Source organism: Ursus arctos, unplaced genomic scaffold (assembly GCF_023065955.2).
Source record: "Ursus arctos isolate Adak ecotype North America unplaced genomic scaffold, UrsArc2.0 scaffold_32, whole genome shotgun sequence".
NCBI lineage: Eukaryota > Metazoa > Chordata > Mammalia > Carnivora > Ursidae > Ursus > Ursus arctos.
The window spans coordinates 22,697,042-22,715,657 of NW_026623008.1; the positions used below are offsets into that span (position 1 = coordinate 22,697,042).

General features: G+C 39.3%; 1 protein-coding gene across 31 annotated transcripts in view; it reads right to left on the minus strand.

Moving 5' to 3' along the window:
* Positions 1 to 18,616, minus strand: part of PUM1 (pumilio RNA binding family member 1) — a 128,788-nt gene that overhangs the window by 71,043 nt on the left and 39,129 nt on the right. For all 31 annotated transcript variants that reach the window (XM_048222027.2, XM_044390466.3, XM_044390468.3 and 28 more), the window contains one exon: positions 15,815 to 15,883. In XM_048222027.2, coding sequence (XP_048077984.1) covers positions 15,815 to 15,883 — 69 coding nt within the window. The remainder of the gene's footprint in view (positions 1 to 15,814; positions 15,884 to 18,616) is intronic.

Here is an 18,616-nt window from a genome sequence, read left to right on the forward strand (position 1 = left end):
ATAGCTGTAAATCACAGAAGGGACACTGAAAATTAATGTGAATTACTCAAGCACCATTAAAGGATTCTTGTTTTTAAACTTCTTTTTCTTCTTTTAGTCTCAAAAATGCCCTCTCGCAAGGTTACGAATATTTCCCTATTGGTTGTATCTTTTCTAACTAAAATTATGGGTTTTCTCCCATATTTTATAGGAAGTGTGAATAAACAGGACAAGCTTCTCCTTTGTGTATAAGAAAGAATGTCGGCAGAAGAGACATCTCACTTGTTGGTGAATTTTCATATAATAATGGATGTTCTCCATATAATAATGGAAAGAGAGCAAAGGAGATCAAAGTATATTTAATATGGCGCTCATCCCTCTCTACACAAATCTGAAATCTTTACTGGAAGCTCGAGGAAAAACTTCTTCAAGTACCGGCCTCCATATGCAAATACAGTCTGTCTATAATTTGTCAAACTGCTTACTGACTGAAAGCAGCAGCCCTTGAACTCCAGGCTTCAAAATGATTTCTAGAATCCTGTCATCTTTCACTGTAGTTTGCCAGGCTGTCATAACATGCAAAGCCAGCCAGGTGAATATGTAAGCAAGTCTGGTTCTGGGCCAAATTCTCTCAAAAGGAAACAACAGCACAACAAACATGTAGAAACGTGCTAAAAAGTGAAGATTCTACTTCAGAGTAGTAACTGATGCAACAACGCTCAAAGGAATACACACCAAAACGCCAAGACCCTAGTCAGATACTCAAAGGCAGCCCTATCTCCCACTACTAACCATCAATATAACTGGAAATCCTACACAGAGGCTACGAGCAGCCCCGAAGTACTGGAACTCCACGTGCTTTGGCAAAGTAGTAATGAGGCAGTCAGTTAACCATTATCAATGAAAACAGCTTGGACTGAAGGGGCAAGTGTGTAAGAGATAAAGAAAAAGGAGATGGGAGGAAGGTATGAGCATGCCAATTCTGGGAAGGAGAAATGTGGAACCTATGGGGTTGCAAGAGTGCTCTGTGAATGGGAAGAAAACTTAAATACTGACCCGAGGGACATAGGCAAAGACAGAAGCAAACTTAGCAAAGCTCTTCCGACTCTCTGGATCTTTCCCAGAACCTAGCATTTCTCACCTTCCTGTAAAACATACCCATCTCCACCCCTCACTTGTGTGGTAAGCAGCAGCATCAGAAAGGACTCCTGCCTCCTGATCCTCATGCCCTTATGTAATCCCCTTCCCTTTACTGTGAGCTGGACCTCATGACTTGCTCCTAAGGAGTAACACATGGCAGGAGTGATGGCATGTCATTTTCAAGACTACCTTACAAAAAAACTGACTACCTGTCTTGTTTCTTTCTCTTGCCCTCTTACTCGCATCTCTCCTGCCTCTTGCCTGCTCACTTTGATGAAGCTCACTGCTATGTTGTGACCTGCCCTACAGAGAGACTCACATGGCAAAAAACCAAGAGAGGTCATGGGACATCAATTCATTAGGAACTGAGGCCCTCCGTCCAACAACCTGCGAGGAACTTAATCCTGACATCAACCTTGTGAGCGAGTTGGGAAGCAGACCCTTCCTCAGTTGAACTCTGAGATGACTGCAGGCCCAGATGGAATCCTGAGTGCAGCATGTGAGGGACCCTGAAACAAAGGATCTTTTGAAGCCAGGACTGGGTTTCCAACCTACAGAAACTCTGAGGTGTAAACATAACAACTCTGTTGTTTTAAGCCACTGAATTTTGAGGTGATCTGCTCGGTAGCAACAGAAACTAATACAGCTGTGACTATATTTGAATAGGACTGTTTTGATAGTCTACACACTTGTTGACAAGTTTGTTTTTAAGAAGCATGTCTCGTTCCACTTCGAATATCTAAAATCCAAGTGCTTTTGAATTTGGAAAAAAATTACATGCTTTCTATTTCATGTTCTCCCCTACTTTGTCTTATAGCCCTTCTGTATTAAAAAATGTATAAACTTCTGCAAAATTAGATCAGCTTAGACACATTAAGCTTACCAAGAACTAGTAGCAATCACACGGTCAACTAAAATTAAGACATTAACTGCTCAAATCTGATCAGAGTAAAAGAAGCTATAATCTACTGAATTATAAAATAAAACCAAGTGATGACGAGTATCCAACTGTCACTTCAAATTCAACAGCAACCCTCTGGAAGTAAAGGTAACATCTCTACAGTACTGGTCAAAACACACCGGTTCAGCATTGGGAGCTGCCAAACGTTCACTCAAGCCACACCTAATCCAATCACCAAAAATTTAAATCCAACTATTGTATGAAAAGACGGTTCTTGCTTACCCCATCAAGAACTTAGAAATAAAAATCATTCTTTGACAGGACAAAAAAGAACAGTTCACAGCAGAGGTTTACAAAATTTAAAGAAAGATTAGGCAATAAGAGGATGGAAAGATTTGATCATTTCAAAGGAAGATAAACGGAATTAGGAATGGGTCCAACAAAAGCTAAAGAGACCCAGGGAGTCAGATGTAGGTAGTATGACCCAGTTGGCATATTTAAGGAAAGGGCACATGATGCCCAAACAAGTCTATCCTTATAAAAGCAATTAATGCATCAAGCCAGATAGCAGCTTGATTACACTAGCCACTAAAAACATCCCAGTAACTTCCCTGGCTCAGACTCTGCTTAGCAAGCAAACTTCTTATGAGAACTTGGCTTCCTCCTGTAGCCAAGCATACTGATCACGGAACACAATTACTCTGTCCACTTGAGAGTTATTATTTCTCCTTATAAATTAGTAAACTGCATTTTGGTTTTCATACAGAAGTCTCTTGTGGTTCTCGTTAGTGTAGGTCAATCCGATAATCTAACTACCTGTGAATTAGTGATGGAAATCCTTTTCAAGACCTATAAACTGAGAACCAGGACTTGGGAAGTCCCAGCATTCCTCCCCAGCCATACAACAGACCTTGTACTCTTTTCTGTCTTGTCCCATTAAATGGGATTCCTAGTTGCCCCAAACCCCCAATAGTGTCAGTTCTCAAATTCTTGGGGGAAAAACCACACACTGTTTATCCCAGCTTGAACCACAGGTTTATAAAAGAAAAAGACTTATAGAAAGTAATCAGTAAGCTTATTCATGAGGCTTCTGGAGAACGAGAGAGAAATCAAGCACTAGTTTACAAGCAATGTCAGCCACTTGGAAAACCTCTAAATTTTGTTTGGAAACACCTTTTCTCTTTTATCATCTAACAAAAGAGACAATACCCAAAGACGCACTTGCACAGTCAATTACAACATTATCTCCCACTAAGCGCCCTTTAAATAGACGTGGAGACAATAAAGGGCTTCTTATTTTAAGAAATAATATAGTAGTAAAACACATGCCAGTGCTCTGAAATCATTTTTTAAAAAACCAACCTGGTTTTAAATCCCAACTCAGAATTTAACCCCTCTCGGCCTCAGTTTTCTCACCTATAAAATGAACTATAGTGAACATTAAATGAGATCTGCGTAAAAAAGCAGTACAATGCTGAGCTCTGAGCAACCACTCAAAAAAACAGCTGCTACTATGATTTAAGAACACTACTAAATGGCTAGTCAATGAAATGCTCCTAGGTACTCAGCGAGCAGATGTGAGCACAGCATCGCCCAGCCCACTTCAGTGTAAATCCCATAAAATTAAGAGTCCTAACAAAAGAGCCATGATTACAGCTCTGCAGAAACAAAGAGGCAAGATGATTATTAAGGAATGTTGTCTGACCACACTGTCACTAATATTTGCACAAGAAAGTATCAGTGAGGTTTCCTGATGGTCTCAACACTAAATGCACACTCCCAACAAGTACTCTGTACCCAAGAGGAGTAAAATACCTGGTAAACACTTACACGCTCAACACAAGCTGCACAGAGCTGTCTCTCAGAGCAGAAATTAGGCTTCTTAAGGAGTACTATTCACAAGGATGCATGCTACAGCCCTGCAGGCATGATCAGGTTTGATCATGTTACCTGGCAATGCAAACTTCCAACAAAAGCTTAGTTTCATCACTGGAATGTAACCAATGCAGGAGTCAAATACCTGGTATTTTAACCAGGTGGTAAGATACAGCCCCCCTCCCAAATTTTTTAATCTCTTAGTACATACATATTCTCATTACATTCTCATTGCATTAAAAGAATTGACATCAACTCAAAGAAAGGACTGCTCAGAACTGACTGAAATGAAGTATAGTTGGTAACCACTGACAGTCACATGTTCTAGGCAGAGTTCTGATGTGTGACAATTGTATAATTTTCAGAAATCCCTTCTCAGAAGCTTAATGCCCTAGAGACTGACCTAGCCCCACCCCCCCATGCCATAAAGGGTTGTTGTGATATCAAGTGAGACAGTACATAAAGCGCTTTCACAAATATATGAACTACACTCCTAAGTCACTTAAAAAGCTTTAACAAGAAACAGTTTAAATATAAAAGTATACATCAATATACTTTGCAAGACTTTTTTTTAAAAAGGTACCTCCATTCACTGTTAGGACAATTCTTTGGGAAAGGGTTTAGAAAATAAATACATCGAGAGTCACATTCGTTCCAGAGAATTTATCTCAACAACAGCAAAATGACAATTCAAAAGTAAAAAAGAACCCCTACTTTCAAAGTCTAAGAGCAAAAATGTTGGGAGCAAGCTAAGTGTTCACCAAGGCAGTAGTGCTACAACAATGGAAGCTCACCCAAAACAGCCATAATGACCTTATGTAATGTTTACAAAAAAACACTAACTTTTAAAAGTAAAATACAAAATTGCACGTGTAAAGACTACTACTCCTTCTGCACCCTTCCCTTTTGGATCAAGACCGTAAAGAAAAATAAAAACTGAAATAGGTGCTTATTGGTGTGGTGGGATTTATGAACTTGTTACAAATATACTTTTATGATTTAGAACTGATTTTCTAATAAATAAAAATTGAGATTATAGTGGTATGGAATTCACAACAAATAAGGCATTTTCTCTTAAGCAGACACACTTCACTTAAACCTAATTTCACAGGAACAATTTTAAGGAGAGAGCTCACCATATGTTTCAAATATTTCTCCGCAAGCAGATAATAACATCTAATCCACTCTGAAAACTGTAGCTTACATAAGGAATGTTGAATGTGTTCAATGGTTTAATCACAAGCCAGTTATTTTTTTAATTAAAATAAGTATAGGGGCGCGTGGGTGGCTCAGTTGGTTAAGCGTCTGCCTTCGGCTCAGGGATGGAGCCCCGTACCAGGCTCCCGGCTCAGCAGGGAAAGTCTGTTTCTCCCTCTCTCTCTGCTCCTCCGCACCACCCCGCCCAACCGCTCCTGCTCTCTCTCTAATAAAGAAAATCTAAAAAAAATAAATAAATAAGTATAAAGGTGGTGTTTTAATTTTCATTTTCTCTTTTAGTTTAAGAAATAAGATCTTCTCAATTCACACTTCCTGTTTATATCTCTATTAATTGGGGAACAGCCCCACATTCTTTTTAGTCAGTTAGGCAATACTTATATGTAAAGATTATTTTTAAATGTTAAAACACTTTTGCTCTGCTTCACTACATTCAAACCACACACACACACACACACACAAACACAAACTGTCTAAGAATCAATATTTGGTATAATTTTTTCACATTTTTCTACCAGGCAGATACAGAACCTGGCACCTAGTAGCTGTTCATCTAGGTGTCAAGATGCTCTCTACTGAAAACAAATTTCCACATTAATGATCTCTTAAGTAAATACCTCTTTTGGTTAAAATTTAATGTACTCCTTTTAAAAAAAAGAAGTTTCATATTTTGCATAATTATAATTACGTGGTATATAAAATTAACAGGTTTTTTGAAAAATATTTTCCAGCTATTAAGCACTTTTCACAAGCACGGTCAATAGTTACATTTAATGTCCTTTAGAAACACTCCCACCACTAAGGATGAAATGATACAAATCACTAAGGCCTGGCCAACATGAGGTAAAATTTGACCTTCTCTCTCACATCTGGAAAACCACTATTGCTTTTCTGGCCACTGAAAAATTTCAAGAGTTTCAGCATCTGAAATACTGATGTCAAAAAGTAAAGAATTACTTAAACAGACCCTGAAATGCACAGCCTGTAGTAGCCACTACTAGAAATTAGAAATAAAAGTAGTAAAAGACACTCTTCACCCAAAGAGAAAACTAAAAAGAAAAGCCTATCAGGAATCAAAGTGATATGACTCGCAGGAATTCATTTTAAGAGAAGCACACTAAAAGTGTGCTTCAGACTGCTAACCTTCACCACCTACTTCAGATGAAGAAAGGAACCCTACCCTGGCGGCAGGACTGGTCAGGCCTGCCATACAGGAGGGGAAAGTTCAGAGTGAGAAGACGGTGGGAAGGACTCTCCATGAAGAGGAAGGAAGGAAGGGAAGGAAGGGAAGGAAGGGAAGGAAGGGAAGGAAGGGAAGGGAAGAAGAAAGAAAAGAAAAAAGAGAAGAGAAGAAGAAAAGGAAAGGAAGGGAAGGGAAGGGAAGGGAAGGGAAGGGAAGGGAAGGGAAGGGAAGGGAAAGGAAAGGAAAGGAAAGGAAAGGAAAGGAAAGGAAAGGAAAGGAAAGGAAAGGAAAAGAAAGAAAGAAAGAAAGAAAGAAAGAAAGAAAGAAAGAAAGAAAGAAAGAAAGGAAGAAAGAAAGAAAGAGAAAGAAAGAAAAGTGGAGCAGGTGCCCAGCAAGAAGAAAGGCGTCTGGCCAGTGGCACAGGGAAGCAGGAAGGAGAGGGAGAAAAGGCAATTAGTCCAGTGACCAGTGAGGCTTCGTGGATCATCAAAGCGTTGGGCTCTTAATCCAACAGGCAGCAACAGGAAGCAACATCATAAAAATTAAGTTCAGAAAATTAATCTGACATTCCTCCAAAAAAAATGGGGTGAGGGCAAGTGAAATGGATGCTGAGAAGCTAAGCAAAGAGGTCACTGCAGTAACTAGGCATGAAACGGTAAGAGAGGGGACCTGTGGAAATGGGGCAAGGAAGGGACAAACGGCTGCTTAGACGCCTCTCTCAGCTTTCAAAGTATTTAAAAAAAAAAAAAAAGTGGGGCACCTGGGTGACTCAGTCAGTTAAGCGTCTGCGTTCTGCTCAAGGTCATGATCCTGGGGTCCTGGGATGGAGTCCACATGGTGGGCTCCCTGCTCAGTGGGGAGTCTGCTTCTCCCTCTCCCTCTGCCCCTCCCCCCACAACTCATGTTTCTCTCTTGCATGCTCTGCTCACTCTCTCTCTCAAATAAATAAATAAAAAGAAAAGAAAAGAAAAGAAAAAACTATGTCATTTCAAAAATGAGAATCCGTAGCCCATTATGATGTTCAAGAACGAAGTCGGTAAGTATGCGTGAGCAAGCCTATCACTGCGATTCTTTGAACCAGGAGTCTATTCTGTAGTCAACTGAGTGTAAAGTCTAGATGAAAACAGGACCCACGTATATACAGATATGGTGTTCCGAGTTTAAGTTCACAAGTTCAATGGGTAAAGTTTTAAGGATGCCCTGAAGATCCATGGTGGGCTGCTGGGAAACAGTATGAGCAAAAAGACCAATCAAGCAGACGTAAGAAGAATTTGGTAAATCTAAAATTTTAGGACAACCACAGGTTAGACAGAATTGCAGTCAGTTCAGCTGATGACTGCTAAGCTCCACAGTGCACTCTCTTCAAAGGAGCACAGCAGTTCTTGACCACACAGAGAACACAATCACTGTGAACGACTTCATCTGGGAACTGAAACACACACAAGATACTGGTCACACATAAAAAATTCAGAGATATCGACCTCACCTCAATCAACACATTCTTTTGATAAATTACCCTGGGGCAAGCTCCAAACCAAGCTGCACACCCTTCACCGATCCACTGAAAGTAAAATTCTTTATACCTTCCCCCTTCAAATTATTGGGACAGGGCCAAACGAGGCTTCTTTTCTCTGCTATCTTGTACAACTTGATAGACTGACAGTAAACTATGTTCAGAAAACGAAGAAATGCCAGGGTGAACTAGACTTTTCTACAGGATAAAGAAACAGATGTAAGGGAACAGAGGACCATGTTACGTTGGATACCTACAGGTTACTTATAAATAAGGTCGTTTGTTTCCATACATGTATAAACTACATGGTTTGACCTATAACATAACCACATTCATGTTATACTAGGTCTAGACTTAATAATTAAATAAGTGATTCCTGCAATAGTACCTAAGAGCCCAATGTGCAAAAGATAAGCCTCCAGATCACTTAGGAAACCTGTGAAGTTCATGAATAAAACCACGAAAACATCTGGATTTGCTTCATGACCTAACCACTTCGTATCAGCAAAGCAAGAAACAGCTCAACTAAGAGAGGAGAAAGAGTCCTTTGCCTCAAGATGGGAGCAAATACTTAAACCCACCCACACACCCAGTCAGCCTCAGGGCATTTTTAATTATTAAATTGACAAGACAAAGATCTCAGTGTACCAGATACAGATAAGTTCCCTTTTTCATGCACTCCAGGAGACGAAAATTTCTTAGATATGGCTACTATGTATACCAGGAAGACTGATACAAAAAATAAACTACTTCCTCTACATGCTTTCCTATAATGAGAATCACAGACTGCATTAACCAGAGACAACGCATTAACTGGTTAATTCTGGCTCCTCATCAGCAAAATAATAGTAAAGAAGAGAGAATTACACACAATACTGTTTAATACACACTTGAACAGGAAATAGAACAACAAAAGTAATTCCGCTTTTCTAAACACTATTATGTCTGGTTGCATATATATAATGAGGGTATTTCCAAGTCCCAGCAGATGGACCAGAGAAAGTGTCTCACTGATCTAGTTACAACTATATTAAACAAAAGATCCTTTATAATGAATCCCATATATCGGATTCAACTTGGATGGTACAGCACTGATGATTTACTATTCATCTGATGTACTAGTCTTTGCAAAAGTAATAATCAAATAGTTTGAAAATGTAAAAATATGCAGAGAAGGGTGAATGAATAGAGGCTTTTCAGTTTTGTCAGTTCCTCATCCTCCCCTTCACAACCCCACCTCCCTCAGGATGTAAAGTAATCTGAATAAAGAATACAGGCAGTAAATATTTACTAAATTGAACTAAGGTCCCTTGAAGGGAGGGCAATATCAACTTCTGGAGTAAAAGAGAAAATAAAGAAGAATCCATGCTTCGAAAAAAGTATTTGTGTAAGATTCATTCAACACAATATATTAGGCAGCCACTGTTTACAAAAGTTATGTTATTGGCTGAAGCCCCTGCCCTCCATAAACTTATGTGCAAGGAAATAGAAAACATTTACACAAATCACTTACACATAAAATAAACCAGGGCCATAAGAACAACACAAATAACTTGCTACTTGAATTCCTCTCCATAGCTTCTGGTTGGTTAGAGGAAGAAAGGTTTTACGGAAGAGCAGCTGATCACTGAAGTTAGATTTTAAATAATGGATAGCCTGTGGACATGCAGAAATAAATAAGAGAAAAACCCAAGATTTGGAGTGACAAAGATGTGAGTTCAACCAGCTGGTTCATGATCATGTTAACCTCTCTAAACCCTTTTTGCCTGGTCTATAAAAGGGCATCATAACACTGCAGGACTGTGAAGACTGTAATGTATATGAAGTGGTTAGCACAGCACCTGGAAAATCATATATGCTCAATATACTGCAGCTATTATTCCTGAGCCTAACAAAACAGAACTTGGGAGTCAAATCCACATCTTGACACTCATGACCTTAGGACTCATTTTCCTCATGTAAAAACCATGGTACAAATATCTCCCAAAAACCTGTTGGGACACTCACACAGTCAATGAAATCAATGCCAAAGCATCTTGAAAAGTGTTAATGCATTTTGTAGTTATTTAGCTGGCTTACTCTCAAATAAAGCATAGCGATGCGGATGAAAAGAATGAACACATTTTAGCCAAAGGAGGATAAAAGGGGAGAAATTTAAAGAAGAGAGACTAAGTATGTGGATAAGCTACATTCTGCTGCAAAGGAGCATGTTTTCCTGCATTCAAACACTGCAAGACAGCTCAACATATACTCCCAATACAGGACAGAAGGCAGATATTGGAATGAGTGGGGTTCCCAACGGGTCTCAAAGTGACAGGACATAACTGAGAACCAGGTTCCAAATGTCAGATGCATCCACATTCTCAAGGTTAGAAGACACTTTCTTCTATCTTGTTCTTCCAATGCCCAATCCCAAAACTATTATGGATCCCAGGGACTTCAAACAATATTCTCTAACACATAGCCACTAATCTAATACAGGAAAGTTATGAACTAAGATCTCATTCCTCCAGATCACTTGGTCTGGCTATGTTTTCTCTGAAGTAAACACTTCAATAGCAAGATACCAAAAATGCCCAACAACCAGATGGTATTAATACAAGGTTCAAGAAAGTAGGCAGATTTATCATTCCTATCCATACTCAAAGTTACATTTTGGAGAAAAAAGGATTCATTACACTGCTGATCAGGTGTTTTTACATTAAAATATCAAAGGCTTTATTAATTTTCTTCCCTTCTGCAAGAAAGGGTGCATGATTTTGCTGGCAGACGATGTATCTCCTTTCCAAAATTCAATCCACTTTGGAGTCAACTGAGTTACTCTTATGGGACTCAAGTAGCAAGAAGCTGCCAGCGTAAGGTAGCCCTTCTTGGGCTGTAAATCCTAAAAGTACTTTTAGCCAGCCAAAAAGCCTCTAATTCTATGAGCCATTCTGTCTGCCATGATGGAAAGATATGGAAAAGAACTTAAAAGACTTGGTATCCACATCGGGTTTCCACTTGCCCTGATTTCAGAATTAGCACCCAAGAGCCCTTAGGGATAGATACTAGGGATAGATACTTAGACAGCTACACACTGGTGCATGAGTCACTTAGAAAACCCAGTGAAAAGTTACTGAACCTCTGCATCACAAGGGGGAAGTCACTCTAAAAAGACATCTTTTAGATGCCCTCTGGCATATCTTAGAAAAAGCAGAACTATTCCTCTTTTCTATCCTTTTAAAGATAGAGAAATAAGGATAAACTCCAAAATCTTAAGACTTGAAAGAGTCCTGGGAAACTAGTGCAACATCTTTGTCTTACAGATGGAAAAAAGCAAAGTCCAAAGATGAACGTCTGAGCCAAGGCTGGACTGGCTTCAGAGTTCTGGTCCAGAGAGATCTCTATCTGCCAAGTTATAACTTTCTTTGAGTGAGGAGCTCTCCAACTCTCCAAATCACTACCAAATTCCTCCCTCTACTAGCCATTCTGCTATTTTACACTTACAGAGAGAATCCCTATGTAATGTCTAATGAGAATCTGTAGCTGTATTTTAAATATATCTCACCTTATTCTACTTCCAGGGAACGTGATAGGTTTCATTATGTCTCCACATACAAGAGCACTTGCCAGATCTCCTTCCTCAGGTTTACACACTTGGCTATTGTAAGTTTTTCTATCGCTTCAGTTTTCTAAAACAAAGATGAAGGGCCACGTATCTAAATACATTCCATTTATTCCTGAAATAATCACTACTATCTTAACGTCCCTGAAAGTGGTCGAATTTCCTACATGTAAAACATTAAGGAATCTTAAACAGAAAAAGTCTTCAGTTTTTAAAAATCAGAAAACCAATTATGCAGCAGAAGGTGCCTTTTCTGCCAACAGCTCTCCTCTTGGCAAATCCATCCTTTTTTAGGACACAGAAAGTAGTAACGTTGCTGCCCTCCCACAGGTGGAGCAAATAAGTCCTACAAGATCCTAACCAAACCAACGCAGAAACCAAGTCCAGTAACCCAAGGTTAGTGAGCCTTCCTCAGTACTACAAAGATACACTCTTAAATATTCAACTAACAGACTCATCTTTTCACGTGTCAATTTAAAAAGCTGCTCCAAGATGTGCCTTTAAATTTTCACACTACAACTTTAAGCTGAATGAAAGTGGTCAGCAAGGAGAATAGCTAAAATATTTGAAAATAATTTCTGGCCCTACTCCAAAGACATTTTACTATCTCCTTTTTTATGTTAACTTTCAAGAATAAGAGGTAAGTAAAGCACTTGCATTGTGAGTCCTTCAGCTAAGAACAACTATACTTCAGAAACCAGCAAGGTTTAAGGAGATCGTTTTAAGTAGCCACTTCTTAGCAAGATTTCAACTAAGAAATGCTCTAAATTTTGCAAAGTGACACCAAGAGGCTAGTATTGGCTTTGATGAAAAAAATGTTAACAAGAGCCACGCAGCACTAATTTTAACAAAGATCAATTACTCTGAATGGAGTCAACTCTCTTTCAATTTCAAAGGTCCACACATTCTTGATGTAGCTATTGTTTACCGTAATGAGGACTCACACAAGCACAAGCACACATACACACCCACACCAGTACACATGTAAGTGTAGCAAAAATACACTGCACCTGGCTGAAAAGTCAATGCAATTTACTTCAAATTTTAGTGTTTACATGGATAAAGACTATATTCATACACACCCCCTCTCCCAGATATGTTTCACTGCTTAAACGGAAGGAAACTTAATGAAGTTAAACTAATTAGAAGCTGTGCTTTATATTATAAAAGCTTATTAATTCTTCATTTCTCTTTTGCAGTTCTCCCTTGTAATGCTGGAAAAAAAAAAATTCTCCCATCTTGCACCCCTACATACCCTAACTAAACCAAAAAAATGTTTCCCAAGTCTTAGACTCTTCCATTTAAGTATCACAAACTACTCTGGCCGATACTGATCACTCCCTTCTCTAAATTCGAACCATACATAGGAAATACTGTACATTCTTTCTGTTGTCATACATATTCACTGCCTCCTTGACTAGGTAGAGTTCCTTGAGCATAGAAACCTCACTCTACGCTTAGTTTGTCTCCTTTGTGCCTAAACAGGTTATGCTTTAAAAAAATAGGGGCACCAATGGGGCACCTGGGTGGCTCAGTCAGTTAAGCATCTGACTCTTGATTTCAGTTCAGGTCATGAACTCGGGTCCTGAGATCAAGCCCTGCCTCAGGTTCCATGCTCAGCTCAAGTCTGTTTGTCCCTCTCCCTCTGCTCCTCCCCCAGCTTGCAAGCCTGCATGCGCACTGCCTCTCAAATAAATAAATAAAATCTTTTAAAAAATAAAATAAAATTTAAAAAGTAGGGGCGCCTGGCTGGCTCAGTCAGTAAAGGTTGTGACTCTAGATCTTGGGGGTCATGAGTTCCAGCCCCACACTGGGGGGTAGAGTTTGCTTTAAAAAAAAATAAAATAACTTCAGGGGCGCCTGGGTGGCTCAGATGGTTAAACATCTGCCTTCACCTCAGGTCATGATCTCCAGGTCCTAGGATTGAGCCCTCCATCAGGCTCCCAGCTCAGCGGGGAGTCTGCTTCTCCCTCTCCCTCTGCCTCTGCCTCCCCTTGCTTGTGCTCTCTCTCTAATAAATAAATAAAATCTTTAAAAAAATAAAATTTAAAAAAATTTTAAAATTTAAAAAATGACTTCAGTGTCTATATTTTTGGGAGGGACGCATATTAGGCATCTTTTTAAATCCTCCCTCAAAATATCAATTTTTATGCAGCTTACCAAGATGAGATTTTTACCATCAATTATTTTACAAGTATTGGCTTCATTTACTCTAAGGAAACATGCTTTGGAGAGGAAGCCAGGTCAGAATCCCAAGCTCCATCATATGTGCTCTTGGGCAAATTAATTCATATATCTCAGCCTTTCTTTATCTGGTCCATCCTGATAGAGTTATTGATGAGACAATGCATGCAGACTCCTTAGCACCTGTGGAATACATTGTCAGCAAATGGTAGTTATTGTTACTCTTATGAATAAATAATGAGGAATGAAGAAGGAAGAGTAACACTGCATTACTGCTAGAATATACTTCGGTTATCTACATATGCTTACATCCAGGTCTGAGGAATTATATAGATACCAAAAAAAAAAATAACATTTCTAACAAAAGTAAGAGTGAGATTTGGAAACCTTAAGGGAAAAAGGCATTTTTAGAAGGAAAAAATGACTTAAAAAATATTACTGTCATCATTTAAATAAAATCAACTTTCTATTCAATTCTGTTTACTATTCTTCAATTAGACTTAAGCCTTTAGAGATTATAAAGTATTGTGTACAAAACAGCAAAAGTCATTACTTTATTTTGTATAATTAATTTTTAAGGGGCGCCTGGGTAGCGCAGTCGTTAAGCGTCTGCCTTCGGCTCAAGGAGTGATCCCAGCCTTCAGGGATCGAGTCCCACATCGGGCTCCTCCGCTGGGAGCCTTGCTTCTTCCTCTCCCACTCCCCCTGCTGTGTTCCCTCTCTCGCTGGCTGTCTCTCTGTCACAAAATAAATAAAATCTTTAAAAAAAATTAATTTTTAAAACCTGGGATTAGATTTTTGGTACAGTGGACCAGGCTAAAATCACAAGATAAAACATGGTTTCACCTCTATACTCAGAATCGGATTCATCTGTTAACTTTCTGTTCAAATTTTGCTTCAAAAGCTAATTGAAAAAAAAATCTCATCCCCAATAACCATATACGGTTTATTAGGCAGGTACAGGAGACATAAAGCCACCTACTTATCTTCTCTTAAAGCTCTAGCGTAAAAACAAGAACAGGCCCAAAACCCATAAACCCAAGATGACAGGACACTGGGACTCTGACCACAAGATGACTCAGAAAAGTTGGAAACAAAATCTTACAACACAGGAAGCAGGACTCTCAAAACCAAAAATGCCTAACCACAAAGGCAGTCAATGAATATTTACTACAAATCAGGAGAAGAATTATCTTAATTTTGAATCCTCAGAACCTAGCACAGTGCCTGGATCAAAGAGTATTTGCTAAATCAAAGAACAAATGTATTTAATGATTGGTAAAAAAGAGAATCCAGAATACAGCTACTCTCCCTCCTTTAAAACATTAAAATATATGTGGGAGATATTAAATATTGGATATGCAAAAAATAAAACAGAAGAAAAAAACCTACAGTTAATCTCCAGAACAAGAGAACCACAAGCATATGCCCCCAGCTTGAGAACCTGTAACACCTCTGCTAATTCAAACTGTATGTTCTAGCGTATCATCGATACATTCTTATCGTCAACAACTAGAATCACCACAAGTCAGCTGTACTTTATACTCCCATTTCTTTTAGAATCATGGCACTCTTCCCTATCCATGTTTGGGTGATAATAAATTTTATTCTTGCAAATTTTAAACATTATAAACAAACCAAAATTCTTGTTCTGTAATTCTACACAGGTAAGGGAGGACTGACTGAGGCCTCTACCTCTGGAATTATTTCACCAGAAATCTAACAACTTCCTCTTCATAATGGAGCTCTAAACAACCTCCTCAGAAAATGGCACGACTCTAAAAATAGGTTATCAACATGTTCTGATTAGCGGCCAATCTAAGACTCCCCTCCACTGTAAAAAGAACCTAGCAACTGGATGATGAGGCAAAAAAAAAAATAAAAATAAAAAATAAAAGGACATCTGATGCATATAAAATTATTCTGTAAAATTTTAAAGCCTCAATTTACAACTGACTGGTTAATATAATCGTCAATAATTTGTGCTCATGTTTTGGTTGCTTTTGTTTTGTTTTTAAGACATTAGGGTAAGGTTAACATGCTTCCTATAATGAGATCACTTTGGCAAAATTCTGCAATATCCCACCCCTATCATGAGGACGGCAACAAGGAAAAGCAAGCACGTACTTCTGGAGACTAGATTCAGACACATTTGATGAAAGACAGCTCCAAACTTCCCGTAAAAACAGTCCCACTTTTCTGACACACCAGTTCACTTACCTCTCCCATCGCTCTTCCCTCCAGAGCAAGTGCTTGAAAATCATGATTCAGTTCATCCATAGAACGTACCTATCATTCAAAATAGAGAAGGGAAAAACCTCAAGTTAGCATCTTGAACTTCACATACACACTAAACACAACTGAAAGGCTTTTCTATGTTTACTTTCAGATACTGACAAAGACAGTAACAATAATCAAGTGACTGACATTTAATATTCACTTACCTTTAATCATCAGGGTTCAGAGCCAATGACCCCTGTTTTCTCCCCTCCCGTTCCCCTTTTTTTTCAAAACATGAAAAACACATAATCCAGAAAAAGAAAAAGCATATTCTATCACAAAAGAATTGTTAACTATTTTTCATACATTTTACTTTAATAAGACCAATATGCTGAAGGGCAATGACATACGATTAGTGACCTGAACATGGCTACAGACTCAGGCCACAGTGCTTGCCCCCAACTGCAAACAGCAAGGAGAAACCAGGCGACTCATCTGATCCGACCCAGTTTTCTTTGATAAACCTCAAGGAAAGGTGCTACAAACTATATAATGGAGTGCCCCAACATTTCTCCATGTTGAAAATCTCTGGGGGTTCCTGGGATCTCAACTCAAGGCGGAAAAAAAACTTCACATATCACAAGAATCCCTTCAAACTCCACCCATCATTAAATGTACTACCCACATCATAACAATCTTTCCAGACTTCAATTAACTCATCTCTAAGGTTGTTTCTACAAGGTAAGGTTAGATCAAGGATGAAGTGTGAAACAGTTCAGAGTTCACTCAATAGTTCAATCATAATTCAAAAACCTTGTGTTGTCCAATATTCTATTAGCCCTCTCAGTTACCAGAGGCAAGCCATCCCTGCTGCCTGAGGCTAGAGGACAGTCGCTTGTTTATTCAAGAGGAAGTCTCCTCTGCCTATTGCAAAAAGACGGCAGCCCAGTGCCTGAAGGGGGAATCTCCCAAACCCCCTCATCTGACCATTGCTACCTCCTATAATAGGTATACAACTACCGGCAGTGGGTACACACAAAGGAGGTGAGGCTAAGGCCAGCCAGGGAGAGGGATGTGTGCGGAGAGCACGACCTGGAATACGAGTAGGAGAACCAATTCAAGGATTTTATTAACAGCTTCCTGTTTATCACCCAATAATCCTAATTTGACTAAACTGACACCACATAAAAATACAGTTGCATTGCTGTTTTAAATTGTATATTTTCAAAATCCAGAGCTGTTACATGCCATGAAACGACATACTGTTGTCACTAAGACAACTCAGCTTTGGGATGCCTGCTAAAAATGCAAATTGCTAAAATTCAAAATGAAGCTAAAATTCAGCCCAGTGAGAACAGAGAGACATAGAGACAAAGCTTTTTACTGTGATAAAACCGTTTCAAAGGGCCTTGAAACAGAAGCTATGAACACATTACAAGGTGTTTCCATTACTTAGGTAAACACACTGAATGAGCTCCTAAACTATAGGTAGTAACGGTAAGGGGAGGCAGGGAAGGGGATAAGGACAGGATATTAGCTGGAAAACTACAAATGTCAGATGAAATTATTTTGAACCTTCAGGCCAGAGTTAACATTTACAAAGTACGTAAATCAAATGCATAAAAACTCTTTATCTAGCTCTTTCTGTGGAATCTAATCATATGTTTAAGTAGAGCTAGGCATTTCTTGAAAATCCAAAAATCTACAAAGAGTTTTAACCAAAAATGTTGGAAATTCTATTTATATTTCCCAAGGAAAAAGTAGGAGTAGTAAGGGAAGGTACCGAACATGCAGTATGCATATTTAGGTCATCATCACGAACAGTTGTCAAAGCGATCGATCGTTCCCATTTAAAAGATGAGAGGGGCGCCTGGAGTCGGTTAAGCCTCTGTACTCTTGGTTTCGGCTCAGGTCAGGATCTAGATCAGCCCTACATGAAACTCCATGCTCAGAGGGACTATGCTCAAGATTTTCTCTCTCTCCCCCTCTCCTTCTGTCCCTCCCCTCACTGTCTCTCTCCCTCTAAAAATAAGTAAAATCTTTAAAAAAAAAAAAAAAAAAAGATGAGAAAACTAAGCCTCTGAGAAATGCCCTTCCCAACTATTGTTAAGAGGAAAGAGCACTTAAATGGCACTGCCAGAATCTAACTCCAGGTCTTCCAATTCATAAAGCAATGTCCTTCCTCTGTCACCAAGGCTGCCTCCAAGGCAGCCACAGGAAGTTTCCACCCACAGATAAAAGTGCCTTCCCTTTCTGCCTGGGTTTTGAGGAGTATGCTCTCTTGGTCTTTTTGCCTTTGCTTTCCCGGGTCTCTCTCCTCCCCCCACCTTCAAAGTCTGCCCATCCTGCCCTTGGAACAATTTCCATTTTCTATATGATCTTCCCATCTATCTATCTCTCTCTCTACCCCTCTCTCTCCTTATTATCTAATATCCTAGCTTGCTCAGGTCTTCTCTCTCCCTCTCTTCTACTCTCTTTTCTCCTCCTCCAGTCCTCCCTCTCTCCAGGGGTCCCCTCTGCCTCCCCCACAGGATGAACACTCCTCCTCTTCCTTCTGTGTATTCCCTCCTAACTCCTGTAGACGCTGGTGAGAAGAAGCCTCACCCTCCAAAGTTGCTGTGCTAGTCCATTATAAACCATTTGCCCACAGGTGAATAGAGCAGATAAACCAAATCATTCTCACAAAAGTGTTTTTAACTAGTCAGGAACTTACTGTTTATAATAGGAGCTATACCTGGTATGGTCATCGACACCAGACAAACTCTCCATACAAATTCTTCCTTAGAAACAAAACTAATGACC